This window comes from Lytechinus variegatus, chromosome 15, assembly GCF_018143015.1.
Source record: "Lytechinus variegatus isolate NC3 chromosome 15, Lvar_3.0, whole genome shotgun sequence".
Classification (NCBI taxonomy): Eukaryota; Metazoa; Echinodermata; class Echinoidea; order Temnopleuroida; family Toxopneustidae; genus Lytechinus; species Lytechinus variegatus.
The window spans coordinates 8,653,036-8,669,649 of NC_054754.1; the positions used below are offsets into that span (position 1 = coordinate 8,653,036).

General features: G+C 36.4%; 2 protein-coding genes across 8 annotated transcripts in view; both read right to left on the reverse strand.

The window, feature by feature from the left end:
- Positions 1-499: 499 nt before the first annotated feature.
- On the reverse strand, positions 500-2,939 carry LOC121429003 (golgin subfamily A member 6-like protein 22). Its single transcript, XM_041625899.1, has 2 exons — positions 2,927-2,939; positions 500-2,103 (listed from the first exon to the last, which is right to left on the reverse strand). The coding sequence occupies exons 1-2, from the start codon at positions 2,937-2,939 to the stop codon at positions 500-502; spliced, it is 1,617 nt and encodes a 538-aa protein (XP_041481833.1).
- A 6,236-nt stretch (positions 2,940-9,175) lies between these two features.
- The window catches only part of LOC121428321 (ATP-binding cassette sub-family C member 4-like), a 65,083-nt gene continuing 57,644 nt past the window's right edge, over positions 9,176-16,614 (reverse strand). For 5 of the 7 annotated variants that reach the window (XM_041624883.1, XM_041624880.1, XM_041624882.1 and 2 more), the window contains exons 33-34: positions 11,481-11,652; positions 9,476-9,564 (exon numbers count right to left, since the gene is read on the reverse strand). In XM_041624883.1, the coding sequence (XP_041480817.1) occupies positions 9,558-9,564; positions 11,481-11,652 (179 nt within the window). In that variant the 3' untranslated portion in view covers positions 9,476-9,557. Of the gene's footprint in view, positions 9,565-11,480; positions 11,653-16,614 lie in introns of those variants that run through there. The other 2 variants (XM_041624886.1, XM_041624887.1) reach the window with 2 other exon arrangements.

The window sequence follows — 16,614 nt, forward strand, 5'->3', positions numbered from 1 at the left end:
TCTCCCCTTTTCTCTCTCCCACCCTCTCTGATCCATCAATCCATTTCTACCCTCTCTCACTCCCTCACTTTTAGTCACTCCCCCTCCTATTTTTCTATTCTGTATAATCATCTCCATCTCGTTCTCCCTTTCTACCCCCCCCCCCTCTGTCTCTTTCTCTCTACCATTTTCTCACCGCCTCGTTTTCCCGATCTTGGCTTACATCACACTCTTGTAATAAATCTGTAACGAAGATAAGCCTCTAAAATTCGAGATTATTTTGAAAGGTTTTATTGGTCGTTCCTTCGGTTTGTTATCGTTTTTGTTGTTCCGGCAAAACCAGTGTTTTCCGTCGATTTCACGAGAATGCGCCTTTATTGTCGTTTGTCCTCGCTCAACAACATAACTCAAGAATATTTGACTCATAATAAGTGATTCCTATCTTCCAGTTTATCAACGGTTGATATTTACCTTTCGCGATATGATACATTTCTCCATATCAGTTCATTCTAAGTAGATCCTAAACACAACGTAAGAATCTTCTCCACCATTTCCGTCTCCACCTCCCTCCCTTAAAGTCCCTGGATACCCCTTTCTCTGTTTCAGTCTTCCTTTCCTTGACTTTCTCCTCTACCAGGAATATGATCTTCACCCGCTCTTCCTCCTTTTCCATATGCTTTTCATTTTTTAGTACACCCTGCTCCAATCTTGACTCACTCTCCATTAGCACAAGTTTGTCCTTGTCCTCACCCTCCTCCTTGCTCTGCATTCCCTCCAGGAATTCCCATATTTCTTCCTCCTTTGCAAGTTTGTCCATCAGTCCAAACTTGTCTTTGTCCTCACCTTCCTCCTTGCACTGCATTCCCTCCTGGAATTCCCATATTTCTTCCTCCTTCTTTGCCACTTTGTCCATCAATTCAAACTTGTCTTTGTCCATATCCTCCTCCTTGCACTGCATTCCCTCAAGGAATTCCCATAATTCTTCCTCCTTCTTTGCCGGCTTTTCCATCAGAACAAATCTGTCTTTATACTCAACTTCCTCCTTGCTCTGCATTCCCTCAAGGAATTCCCATATTTCTTCCTCCATCTTTGCCGGTTTGTCCATCAGCCCAAACTTGTCTTTGACCTCACCTTCCTCCTTGCACTGCATTCCCTCCAGGAATTCCCATATTTCTTCCTCCTTCTTCGCAGGTTTGTCTATCATTTCAAACTTGTCTTTGTCCTCACCCTCCTCCTTGCACTGCATTCCCTCCAGGAATTCCCATATTTCTTCCTCCTTCTTTGCCGGCTTTTCCATCAGCACAAATCTGTCTTTGTCCTCGCTCTCCTCATTGCACTGCATTCCCTCCAGGAATTCCCATATTTCTTCCTCGTTCTTTGCAGGTTTGTCCATCAGCCCAAACACGTCTTTGTCCTCACCTTCCTCCTTGCTCTGCATTCCTTCCAGGAGTTCCCATATTTCTTCCTCCTTCTTCGCAGGTTTGTCCATCATTTCAAACTTGTCTTTGTCCTCACCCTCCTCATTGCACTGCATTCCCTCCAGGAATTCCCATATTTCTTCCTCCTTCTTTGCTGGCTTTTCCATCAGCACAAATCTGTCTTTGTCCTCAACCTCCTCCTTGCACTGCATTCCCTCCAGGAATTCCCATATTTCTTCCTCCTTCTTTGCCGGCTTTTCCATCAGCACAAATCTGTCTTTGTCCTCACCCTCCTCATTGCTCTGTATTCCCTCCAAGAATTCCCATATTTCTTCCTCCTTTGCAGGTTTGTCCATCAGCCCAAACTTGTCTTTGTCCAGAATCACAACCTTGTCATCCGCCTCGCCCACCGGGACCTCATCTCTGTCTGGCTCCTTCTTTTCCTCCTCCTCCATCTTCTTGCTGTATGTTTCCTGCTCCTGCTCCTCCTGCTGTTTATCCTCCTCCCCCTTCTGTTCATCCTCATCCCCCTCCTGCTCCTCCGGCACACCAGATATTAAGGTTGATGTTATAAGTGTTGCCTGGTCTCTGAGCAGTTTGAGGAATGCGTCAATTTGCTCGACGTTGATGTCATTGAGGTAAACGTACTTATCGAACTCGATGACATCTGACAAGCGATGCTCAAATATTGGTAACGCTCGATTTGCTGGAATAAGAATGAGAAAAATAAAGGAGACAATCTGATAGGAATATTGAGAATTGATTGAATGAATGAATGAAAGAATGAATGTGTGAAATGAAATGAATGAATATTCATATCGTTTCAATGCCGATAACAACATCAACAGTAAATCATACAAGTAACAAAGAACAAAAACTAAATAATTCATATTGCTAATAATTACAACTTTTTTCACAGTCGGAATATTACACCAGATAGAACTAACATGTTAAAGAGAACTTACATTATAATGGAAATGAGAAGAGTCTGAAATCAACCGTGTGATATTGATTATATGTATGTATAGTAAATATTTACATGAAGGAAATACATTTTGAATTTGACCAAAGTTACGTCGTATCGTATCATGCAGTTTAAAATAAACATAATTATTATGCAGTGGAACTCAAGTATAAAAGTATTGAGGTAACCATGCGACAAAACCCAACATAAACTATTTGGTAAACAATAGAAGGGGGTAGATGCTACACGTTTCTCAAAACAATGACAATGCCTTTAATTACCGAGTTTAACAATTGCACTGATTGGGGTGTTGGTGATTACTGATATTTCTTTGTTCTAGTCCGAGGTATATAAAGACGATGTGCAATTCTCAAGAGTCCAGTTCTTTTTAAAGATTTCAACCCCCCCCCCTTCCGTCCACTGCCTTTGCTGGCCGCCTCACTTTCAACGCCTGAAATACACCTACTTAGTCAATTAACAATGTAAATGAAATTATACAATATAATTTTCATGATAAATTCCAATATTCTTTTCAGTTACCCTGGTTACAGCAGTAAAAACTTACGTTCGTCACTCATAATGAATTTATATCGACTCAAACTGAAAAAAATCAGTAGAAAGATTGTGAACGTAGCTGCAGTAGGCCTGTGCGCACTCAATCAATAATTGATATGAATATGATGATGTTGAATGGAAATTCTAACATTTGTAACCAAGCGCATGTGCGCGTGCGCAAAACTGTCCCTCTGTTACGTCACAATCTCCCTGAAGTCAAGTACGCAATCAGACATAATTTTCTTGTATTTTCATTATTTACTCTCTAGACTATCACTGTAAATATTTTTCATCTCATTCTTGCTGTAATGTTCTGTATAAGGGGCCCCTCTCACAAGCTCTGCTTCTATGTGGTCCTAAACCTATCATGTATTCGCATTTTGTGTTAAACTATGTAATGTCTCTTGTTTTGATTGGTTTAGATAAACTTGAACTTGAAAAATTTGGATCAAATCTGCAAATCTGGGGAGTGTTTCATGAAAGGACTTGTCGGGTGTTTTATCCGACAAGTCCTATTTTATCGGACAGTTACCATAGTGACAGTGCTTCTTTGCCAATCAAAATCAAGCAACGTTATCAGATCTGGCAACTTTTCTCTGATAGAAATTTTTATAAAACGCTCCCCAGGTCGGGGGAAAGAGTTGAAAGGATTGGGTCGCACATTTTCAAGCCCCCCCTGGCAAAAAAAAAAATCGCACCCGGAATTTATCAGAAAAAAAGGGGCCTTCCTTTTTTGCAAATAACCCGACATGAGAATTTGGACAGCTCCGATCTGTTGGTATGAAAACCCCGAGTTTCCCCTTCCCACTGAATCTGTCTCTCCTTCTGTTTTTCTATTCTCTTTATCTCCCCTCTCTTTTTATCTCTCCTTCCCTATCAGTCTTTTTTTATCTCTCCTTCCCTATCACCCTTTTTTTCTCTCACACCATCTTCCTTCTTTTTCAACTTCCCCTCCCCCTCTCTCTCAGTTATCATTGTAACTTGTAAATCTATATAATCTAGGTCTACATAGCAAACTGGACTATATTTATCTCACTCATGTTACATCACAGATTTTATAATTGAGGCCAAAATTCCATTCAACAATCACTACGATCTCGTTTGAATTTATAAAAGAAATATTCACTTTACATGCAATCAAAATTTATATATATAATTTTTATTGATTTCATGTAGTACATCCATGTATTTATAGAAATGTAAAATTTCCAACAAAAAATACAATAAAATATAGAATTTATGATACATTGGCATAAATAAAATATCATCCCAAAAAGTAAGTTCTTAAATGGAACAATTTAATAAATTCTCATGATTGACTGGATCTGTCAAAGTGAAGTTGATTTTTTTTGCATCAAAATATATTATCATTTTTATGTTTTATAACAATGTTCCCTTATATGCAAAAAGGGTATTAAAAAATCCTCAATGAAATATGAAACCCAAAATGGAAAAAAAACAAGATAAAAAATTAGTTCACTCATAGTCCCTTAACATAATACATGTATAGTTATATTCCTTGAAAACGGTCCCAAATACAGTACAGCAATACAAAGCTAGTAACAGCTAAATAGCATCAAAACACACACAAATTTCCAAGGCATAATCTCCCATTAAGTTGGTGTGAATATAAATATATATATTTAACACATCATATAATACCTTGTGACCTCTTTAAGTAGATACATTTCCTTAAAAATAATTTCATTATGACATTTCAAAAGAGTAAAACGAATGGAAAAAACATCAAAAGTGATGTCATCACATCAACATTTTTTATACCATATTTTGGTAAAGCATTATGACATTTCAAAAGAGTAAAACAAATGAAAAAAAAACATATCTAAGTGATGACATCACATCAGCATTTTTGATACCATATTTTGGTAGAGCATGACCCAAACTCCGAACCACCACGATTTGGTGGGTATAGGTCCATGGGGCGTTCGATATAACCTCATAAATACATAATTAGCCCCACTGAGGACAATGTATTATTGGCCTGGTCCTAATGTCGTGGACCAGGCCAATAATACATTGTCTTCAATGGGGCTAATTGTATTCATGAGGTCATATCTTGGGGCTCCGTGGACCGATTCCTAACAAATTTGGGTTGTGGAGGACTTTCATCATGCTCTTCCAAAATATGGTATCAAAAACGCTGACATGCAAAAAGGGAACATTTATGACATCACACATCAGTACTCTATAGAATAAGAAACTGGAGAAGTATCATTCTGAAAAAAGATTATCAAATTGTAACAGATTAAAAAAGAATGACGCACACAAAATTGACAAGGCAAGCTCATGCATATTATTTCCCTATACGGCTGGTACACAAAATTATTATCGCTTTTAAACTAGAATGTCAATTAAAAAGCAATAATAAATTTGTGTTAAACATTGAGTGAAACTAAATATTTAGATCAGCATGAAAGTTAATCTAGAAAAATGAAAAAGGCGATATTCATCACCTATGCACAAACTAGACAATAATGGCCCTTTTTAAAAATTCACAATGTATCATCCTTTCCTTTATCCTTTCTTTTCTTTATTTCTTCTTCACTCTTTGGTCATTACTTAGTTCCTGGATATTCCATTCTGGCATATATTTATATTTGGTTTAAAATTTTTACAGCACCAAAAGTATCATCAGACATTTGTTACAGATCAAGGGGGGGGGGGGTTGCAAGAAAGTATTAACATTTGATTGCAAATTTCAGTTGTACATTTTAATACAGCAGAGTTGGGATTGATCCAATCAACCACAATTATGGAAAGCCAGAAATGTCAACATCTATTATGCAGGTTTGTTCAAAACAGTTTCTATGATGTATATCCATACATTCAACATTTTCTTGACAATGCAGTGCGATCCTCATTTTTCAAATTTCCTGTAGGAAATATTATGACATTGATGGATTTCCATAGTTACGATTGATTGGATCAATTGTAACTTGATGGATTTCCATAGAGTTACCATTGATTGGATCAATTGTAACTTGATGGATTTCCACAGTTACGGTTGATTGGATCAATTGTAACTTGATGGATTTCCATAGAGTTACGATTGATTGGATCAATTGTAACTTGGTGGATTTCCATAGAGTTACGATTGATGGGATCAATTGTAACTTGATGGATTTCCATAGAGTTACGATTGATTGGATCAATTGTAACTTGATGGATTTCCATAGAGTTATTGTAACTTGATGGATTTCCATAGAGTTATTGTAACTTGATGGATTTCCATAGAGTTACGATTGATTGGATCAATTGTAACTTGGTGGATTTCCATAGAGTTATGATTGATTGGATCAATCGTAACTCTTTGTAAGACGGGACCCTGATGTATCAATCAAAACTATTTCAAATAGCTTTTTACTTCTTTTTGCAAGAAGTAGAGACTTTCAATCAAGTACACATTGCAATCAATTGCCAGGCTTATGATTGATTTGGGTATATAAAATTAATGTGCAATTGATTAAAAGTTTCATGTAATGTCCCCAGCGTCAATAAGTCCAATATGCCATAGTTTCTCCTTTCTTTATTGTCTTCATTATTTTGCCAATGCTAAGCTACTGAATGTTCTATATCTTATTTTTGGTATATAATATTTACCTTTGGTTTTAATTCAAAAAGCACCAAAATATACTTTGGTTTCATCGATCTTCTGTAAATGTGTATGTGCTTACAAAAACCTTGCAACAACAACTAATGCATGTCCAATTTTACTGATTTATGTCTCAAATCAAGTTCTTCATATAAAGTGATATAAAATACAATGAACATTACAAAAAAGTACTACATTAAAAACATAATAATTACAATTACTATCACATCTAGTAGATTCTATTCATCATTTTTCCTATGATTATAGGACGGGTGTTTACCACATTTTGAAAAGAGTTAAAATCTGTTACATGTGACCTAATTAACATAACATTCATAAAATGATTAAGTAGAATGTACAATACATGTAAGTATGTTTGGATATACAACCACATTTTCTTGAGGCATAGCAATGGTTTAACAACATCAGAGCTACCAAGTTTCACGCATTATGCGTGAGACTCAAGCATTTTGGACTCTTGTTCATCCCCTCAAATCTCTGTCTCACGCAACTATCACAGCCTATCCTCATATACATTGTACACAATGTCTGTGATCTCACTCAGATTCACAGAAAATCTCACGCATAGCTGGTCTTTGAACTTGGCATCTCTGCAACATACATGTAGATGTATGGGTCTTGAACTTATGGAAGTATTTCATACAGTCCGAAAGGACCTGATACATAGTAATATATGAATCGTGTGAGACCTTGCCTATTAAAATGAGGTAAGAGATTTATATTTGGAATGTACATGGTGTTGTGGAATGTAGAGTATTCATATTGACTCTATTGCAATTTGAACACACTGATGGCAATTTGTACACACTGATGTTAATTTCAAAATGAAGATTAACTCAAGTTACCAATTTGAGATCATGAAAAACATTATCCTGTTATCCTTCCGAGTGAAGGGTACAACTGAAAACTTGCTACTTTTATCAACAGAGACAAGTTGGCCCGAATTCACAAAGATGGTTTTGAAAACCCACGGTTGAGTCCATGGTTTATGCAGATTTCCTGTCTAAATTACGCTTAATTTAGCGCGTATCAGGTGGGTGTCTAAAACATGTCCAATGCTGATGCGCGCTTTTGTCACAGTGCGTTACATTGACGCCTTTTACCATGGTTAGATACACTATTTTATTCATGAGTCCTCTCTTCAAACAGTGGTCTCATGAATAAAATAGCAACAGGTGTCAATTTGGTACACTGTAACAAAAGCGCCTCAGCATTGGAAATTTTTAATATACGCAGTAAAAAAGCGTAATTTAGACAGGAAATCTGCATAAGCCATGGACTCGACCGTGGGTTTTAAAACCATCTTTGCAAATTCGGGCCGTTGAGTCTGGCATTTTAATGAAGGAGTTATGCTGTTTATACGGTTGCTTTATTAATACATGATAAAGAAAAATTAAACAACTGTGGTATGTTTCTACTCAACTAGATATGACTGCATATAACTTCTATCAAGTAAAATATTTAGCATAACAATAATACCAAAGTTAGCAACAGGTGTGTGAACAATATGTAATGAACTCCATTGCAGTAAAATGGTAGAGAAAGCTCTATCATTCTTAAGTACAGAAATATATATATGGTATATAAATAATCATTTATTTTTTCTCAAACACATCTCTTATATTTCTTTTAAAGTAATATTTCCCTTACCAATAGAAAATATATTACAAAATCAGAATGAAGGCCATATTTCCTCTGCTTTTGCACAAATATTTCACACTTATGTACCTACATATTTTTATATTCATTAAAAAAATCATAATCATTGACTGCAGTATATTGATGACAGTCACTCCAACCTGAATATATTTTATTCATTGGGGGAAGCACTAACCTTTGGAAGCATTTAGGGTACTTAAGTACAAAAATATTCATCATTATTGCATCATATAAATAATACTGACTTATATCTTGGAGCTTTTTACCACTCATTGGTTTAACTAAATGTATAATAACCCCAAAACACAGGATTCAATTGTGACAATGGTTATTCTAGGGAGCATTTCATCATTGTCTGTCATCCATCCGACATATCAGATTTGATAACTTTCCTTGGATTTGATTGGCTGAGAAACACCGTTACTATGGTAATTACTGAATACAATGGACTTTGTCGGACACAACGTCTAACAAGTCCTGTCATGAAACGCTCCTTAGAAAAGGCAATAAATGTTTTGCTGGTGGACAAGAAGTCTAGGAGGGGAGGCAAAGGCAGCTCCTGCCTCTGTGCACACCTCCTACATCTGGACAAAGTGCCCCAGAGATTGTCCTCCTAAAGTACTTAGGAAAGCGTGCTACACCATCGTCTCACTCTAACGAGACAGATTGATGCCATCACTGCCGACAGTAGGTTTACCTAATGTCCTATGGAGCAGTCTAGCCAAAGGCTACCTACCACATACAAATTGAAAAAAAACAATGAAGTTCACTCCCTAAGGAATACCAAGTAGTTTGTCTTGCTCAAGGACTTAATTCACAATGCCAAAGCCCAATGCAATACATCTAAAGATGGATGATATACATACATGATTCCATATGTACAATACAAATGACATATAAATAATTTTATTCATGCATAAAAAGGCTCTTAAAGATTTGGTAAACGTGAGTTTTTTTCTGGAAGAATGAGTAATTCATAAACAGAATGAAAGATTTCTTCTTTGCAGTGGTGTAAAGCACCACATCTGGAACAGCCTCCAAATAAATCACAATAATTCTTGTGATTCCCATCGCTATTAAGCAATGTGTGCACCATCCCCACTTCCTTGAATGAATTTTATCTGGAGCTCCTTGCAAACTTCACACAGATCAAGCTGTAACATCTACACCAATAGCTGAGGCATCCTCTCTCCTGAGGTTTGTTCCGTCTCTTGTCCAAGTGGGCTCAATTCCATGCTATCGAGATTGTTATTTGCTACCTCCTGGCTGCGTGTAAATCCTATTCCCTCATCCGATTGGGTGAAGACCTCTTGGTTGTTATTCAAGGAGTCTGGCTCTGTCCGAGATGTCAATTGCTGTACAAATAAACAAAACAGAGTCAGAAGTTACAAAGGGATACTGGAAATAGGCCTCCATTACACTCATTGCAGTGGCTGTGAATTGTAGAGCACAGGTCGTCACCAATAGTGAGACAGATGATCATGAAATTCACTCGAACACTACTGGAAGCTTGCTCTCTGTTTCATATTTGTACTTACCCCCCCCCCCCCTCCACACACACTCCAACCACCCTCACACACAAAATCCCAATTATTTATCATCTGAGATAACAGATTATACAGCCAAATGTGATATTGCAATGGCGCCAATACTTTCGACATTAGATATTATCAAAATTTATACAATTTACATAAATATCCTACAAATCTATTACACTGGAGGGAGGGACGAACATCACAAATTACATTCACATGTTACAATAACACTGAATATATGGACAAGTTGCTCAAACAGGGAAAACAGTATTACACATCAGGTGAAATGTAAAAATAAACAAGTGGAATGCCTCTGGCCGTCTCACCTGCATCACGCGGTTCAATATAGCAGCAGTGCTGACTTTGAATACTACTCTAACTCGCACAAGATGTTCAATGATAGATGGTTACTCTTATGTCCACTTTTTATGAACTAGACCAATAAACTTACAGAGATATGATGGTTATTCAACAAAAAACCCAACATGGCCAAAGTTCATTGACCTTACATGACCTTTGACCTTGATCATGTGACCTGAAGCTCGAACAGGATGTTCAGTGATACTTGATTACTCTTATGTACAAGTTTCATGAATCACATCCATAAACTTTCAAAGTTATGATGGTAATTCAACAGATACACCCAATTCGGCCAAAGTTCATTGACCTTTGACCTTGGTCATGTGACCTGAAACGCGCACAGGATGTTCAGTGATACTTGATTACTCTAATGTCCAAGTTTAATGAACTAGACCAATAAACTTTCAAAGTTATGATGGTAATTCAACAGATACCCCCAATTCGGCCAAAGTTCATTGACCCTAAATGACCTTTGACCTTAATCATGAGACCTGAAACTTGCACAAAATTTTCAGTGATGCTTGATTACTATTATGTCCAAGTTTCATGAATCAGATCCATAAACTTTCAAAGTTATGATGGGAATTCAACAGATATCCCCAATTCGGCCAAAGTTCATTGACCCTAAATGACCTTTGACCTTGGTCATGTGACGTGAAACTCATGCAGGATGTTCAGTGATACTTGATTAACCTTATGTCCAAGTTTCATGAACTAGGTCCATATATTTTCTAAGTTATGATGACATTTCAAAAACTTAACCTCAGGTTAAGATTTCGATGCTGATTCCTCCAACATGGTCTAAGTTCATTGACCCTAAATGACCTTTGACCTTGGTCATGTGACATGAAACTCTAATAGGATGTTCAGTAATACTTGATTAACCTTATGGCCAAGTTTCATTAACTAGGTCCATATACTTTCTAAGTTATGACATCATTTCAAAAACTTAACCTCAGGTTAAGATTTGATGTTGACGCCGCCGCCGCCGCCGCCGCCGTCGCCGCCGCCGTCGGAAAAGCGGCGCCTATAGTCTCACTTTGCTTCGCAGGTGAGACAAAAACACACATTTTATCAAAGAGGGAGGAAAATCATATTGTATGAAATGCTTAGAGAGGTCATTCATTTCCCTCCAAACTAAAAAAAATTAACAAGATTAGAGTCCTGACCCACAGGAATACTAGTACTCTTGAAACATAAAGCTTGAGAATACTAATCTTATTTTAAAGTACATGTAGCACAAAATAAAAGATCTAGAGAACTTGCCCATGTTTTAACATATCAGCATGAGCTTCACTACAGTTCTTTTTTTCATAAAATAATCTTACAACTACAAGCTATATCAGTCTTAAAATTTGAGTCTATCCAATCATCACCCGGATAGCAATGAAGTCGTTTCCTCTTGCGACAGACTTCCATCAGAGCGATACCCTTTAGAAGGGCGATGCAAAGCTCGTTTCAAGAAACCTCCTGGCCCTCTACTGGCAGTCTTGGAAGACGACGACAGACGGGCAGCTTTAGACATAGCCGTGCTCAGGAGGCTCTGTACTGCTTTCATAGCAAAAAAGGTTTAGCAAGGAAATGTATCTTATGACTGTATTTTATTCTAAAAGTTGTTCCGTTAATTGGGTTTTAATGTGTGTTTAAATAAAGGACAACGTATTATAGCTAAAATAGTATTCAAAACCAATAAAGCATAAAGAAATGGAATGCTCCATTCCACTGCCGGTCCATCTTTTTTTTTCAGCTTTACACTGCACAACTGTGAAGCAAAATCAAACTTATGACATTTTGGGATAAATTTTGAATTGAAAGGCCTTTGAATATTGTGACATCATATACATTTGTACATTGGTATTGGTATTGTTCATGTGCACAATAATTGAAGATTTAATATGATTTTTTTTAATTGTATTGGTGGCATAAAGATTAAAAATGTGATTCTTGAAGTACACAAGAATGATTTTAATTTATCTAGCCCATAAACTTGCTTTAAATACATTGTTTTTATAAAGAATATAAATGTAATTAGTAAAATATGATATAAATAATGATGATGTGCCACAGTGAAATTGCTTAAAAGCCATTGTTGACATATAGATTCCAATATGAAATTTATAAGCAAAATATATTGCAGAGATAATGATTTCTAATCAAGCCCATTGAAGTTGCTTAAACATAATTGTTTGCATACCATTCAATATGTAATTAGCAAAATATAACATAAATATAAGGATTTTTTTATCTAGCCCATCAAAATTGTTGAAATACATGTATATTGACATAGGAGTAAATATGTAATTACCAAAATAAAACATTAAAAAAGCAAATTTCTAATCTAGCCCATTGAAACTGCTCAAAATCTATTATTGACAAATGATTCAATTTATGAAATAGCAAAATATAACAAATATTTTTTAAAATCCACCCTATTTGAATTGCTTAGAATTCTATTGTTGGCATACAATCCAAGCCCAATACAACTATGTCATTAGCCAAATAAGGTAATAATAATTTCTAATGTAGCCCACTTAAATTGCTTGAAATCTGTGGTTGACATATATATATGATTATAATTCAAAGCAAATAAAATGAAGATCTCTAATCTAGGCTATTGAAAACTGCTCAGATCTTGAATGTGAAATATTTCATGCATGTGTTTGATAGGTCAATCAATCATATATTATTTTGATGATGTGTTACGCTACTGGAGTGCCTAGTACACAAGGACCATGAACCTGAGGGTTGCAGCCCCCCACCTTTTTTTTTTCAATAAACATGAACAAAACTGTGAAAATCTCCTTGTACTTTTTAATGGTGAAAAGCAACTGAAAAATACCCCATAAGTATGCTATGCAAATGACACATTTATTACTTGATACACATACAGCAATTTTGAATTATCTTCTACCAATGCTACCATCAATTTAAAGTAATGCTTCTGACTCTCAACAGGCAATTATACCCAGAAGCAGCATGGCAAGGGGGTAGGGGGTTTACACTTGAACCCCCGTGAGTTTTTTAAGGATTAAAAACAGAATAGAAAGAATAAGAAAAAGAGGAAAAGACGATTATGAAAATAGGTCAGGGTCATTTCACTCTTCAGTTTATCTTCAATATTCCCCCCCCCCTGCCCCGGACATCATTATAACATTGACCTTGTAACAACCCCTGATGCCCCTGGTACCAGTAGCCCCATACAAAACCAAACAATGTACATCATTAATAAGAATATATAACAGCAAGATACAATTTTATTGACTTTGTGAAGCAAGTATAATCAAATGAAGATACATGTATACCAGTACTGAATAAGTTCTTTAAGCATTAAAGCGATTATAAATATAACTCAAATCATAGAGAAAAGAAAATATAAAAACTTACAATGAAAGCAAGCTAATGTTCAGTTGCATGTACTTCTTGCAAAAAAAAACACCCGTATGAGCATACAGCTTGAATGACAAAACAAGTTATTGTAACCATTATGTAAGCAAGGCTCCACACTATTTTTCTTGGTGGCCCAATCGGACACACCAAAATCATCAATTTGATATTTTTGTGGCCAGCAAAGCAAATTTAGTGGCCCTAAAACAATAGAAAAACATTACAATTTACCAAAACTTTGGTAGCCCAACCAGGCCACCAAGTGTTGGCTTTTACAGAATCTTGGTGGCCCTGACTGTTCATTTTTGGTTGCCCCAGGCCACTGCTTATATCGAGCCCTGATGTAACTCATGATCCATTTAAATATGTCAATATCAATGTCTACATTTCAATTAATGCAGAAATGAGCAGCATGTCCATATAATTATATAGTAATATATACATATATAATTATATGATAATTGTATAATTATATACAGATCCACCACATCCAGGCCCTGTCTCACAATGACTGTGATTGATCCAATCAATCCCAACTATGGAAGGCTGGCAATCCCATAATTCTTTTGACAATGCATGAATACTTGTAATAAACAGTCAACAATCGAAAAGGCATCATAGATTAGGGTGCTGCTGGCTTTCCATAGTTCAGACTGATTAGATTGATCATACTTCTTTGTCAGACAGGGACAAATGCAAGAAAAATCAGGCATGAGCCAGGAAGCTGAAGAAAACATTGGCAATAATAACCACTTCAACCATGCTACATAACCAAATACTTTGCTGCACTTCTGCATATTTGAAATCAAATTTCTCCACAATATCTAGGTCCTACTGCACATTATAGACTGTTAAGATACTATATCAGGAAGCTTGTCTGGCATGAAATATTGCAATAAAAAGTTGGTAATATGCAGAGAAAGGGTGAACATAGGCATCAGGTCTATTAAATGTAAATCTGAGAGCATAAGAGATGTTGATGAGGAATAAAGAAAGCAATTTTGTGTGACAGCAAGATGGTGAAATGAAAACAATATCATCGCTTTCCCGCAGAAAGGCGGTTAACACGCACGTGCACGAAAAGTACATTTTCGAGAAAACACAAATTATGTTTTGACATTATTTTTGTGCTTTAAGCAGCTAGGGTATTATTTTCTGTCCTAATTCTCATACTTTTTGACAAAGCAAGATGCTTTCTTCATCGATATTTTGGTTTTTTTTATTTGAAACACTCTAAACGCTTTTTAATCTTAAGAAGGAATACCTTATGCCCTTTTTAAGGGAAGAAAAATACACAATCTGCCCATCTAGTGACCACAGAAAGGCTGCTATCCCGAATCAGTCTGTGCACACACGCACGTTGAACAAGAAGTGTCTTGTTCCCACACTAAGGACGCGTCTATTGGAATGTTTTTGCTTATTGTGCCAAAATGACGTCACATTCTGGTTCGAGAATGGTACCAGAAGGAAGTTTATGATATGCTTTTTCCATTTCAGAAATAAAACATAATTCTTTTTTTCTTGGCGCCAAAATACATTAACGGCATTTCTGCGGGAAGGCGATGATATTGTTGATGGAGCAGATACTAATCAAGTGTTACTTGAATGCGCACTCATGGCTAGGCATTTATACACATATATTTGACAGATCATAGTTCTGAGATGAGGATGGTTTATGAAATAACAAGGATCCAAGTAACTAACTTATAAAAAGAAAAAAATAATAAAAATCAGTCATTAGTAATATCAACCACAAATATTACATTTGAAATAGTCCAAACGAGCTCCACTATGCGTCGGGCCCGTTAGAACTGTTCAAATGCACTGTCGCTCCAGCATGTACATGTAGTTCATACTATTGCCAGGTCACCGATCTGCGATTTTTTTTATCAACAATGACGCAGAAACATTCTATTACAAGGCACACATCCACAAAGTTTAGTGGCAAAGAAAATTGGTGCCCCATATGACACTAAAATGCATTGTGTTCATTGCAAATGTTGTGCCCAAATAAGGTAAAATAAGTGATACGTGAACATAAAGCACGATACACGAGCTTAAATTCAGCAACAAAAAAAAAGCAAGTGAAAAAATATTTCTTTTAAAGACTAGCATAGCTATGATACCAACTGCAATTCAAGCATTTCACAAAACCTGCGCCAACAGCATTCATTACATGATAGGCCTGCTTTTCCACTTGCGGGTCGATGACTATTTCTTGGATCGCACATGCTGGGAGTGAGAATGGACAAATTCACCAAAATACTGAACTGAAAGAGGAATCCAAATAGCAGGGAAGAAAAAGGATTAACCCTCAGTGCCTGGAAAATCATCAAGCTTGATAAAACCGAGGTTTGTAATCACTTGGGATAGGGGTAATCATGGGTGTTCAGCATACTATAGTTTACCAAAGGATTATTTAGGAGTGAAAGAAGGGTGCTGAGTAAGCGCATGACTGTGAAATGCTTGGATTTCAACATGGACTAAATTGACCAGCAAGGCTTGTGATAGTAATAGACCAATTTTCCCATTCATTTTTCAAGAGAGAAACTATCATTTATGGCCGGCAGTTTCAACAACAGGGGGCCGTGTAATAAAGCTGTTTGTAAGTTACAAATGATTTTACTAACAACCGAAGACCATTTCTTGTGCTACATCAGATCCCAACATTTCCCTGCTTCAAAAAACATATAATGAAGGTGAACTTTCCTTGACTTTGGTCAAATCCTGACGAATAACAAACTTTGCATAATGAGGCTGCGATGAATGCAAGGAATGCTCCCAAGGGAGTGGAAATTGTGCACTTTTCGCGCGGGATTGAAATGAATCCAATGACCGGGGTAATAATATGCTGTAACACGCTTTGGGCCATTCTGGGAAAAGCGTTTATAGAAATTGGCTATTATTGTTATTATTATTTGCATTTCACTGCTTGTTAATGAGAATTTCAATCTGAAAATTGGAATTCAATAAGATTATATGAGAATACAAATCATTGTGAATCTGATGTAGGGCAAGGAAAGGTTCACCAGTTACTTGTAAAATTTGTTTGGAACTTTACAGACAGCGTTATGATTCACCAAGCAGCACTTCTAGTTTTCCAGATCATTCAAACAAATATTTGAC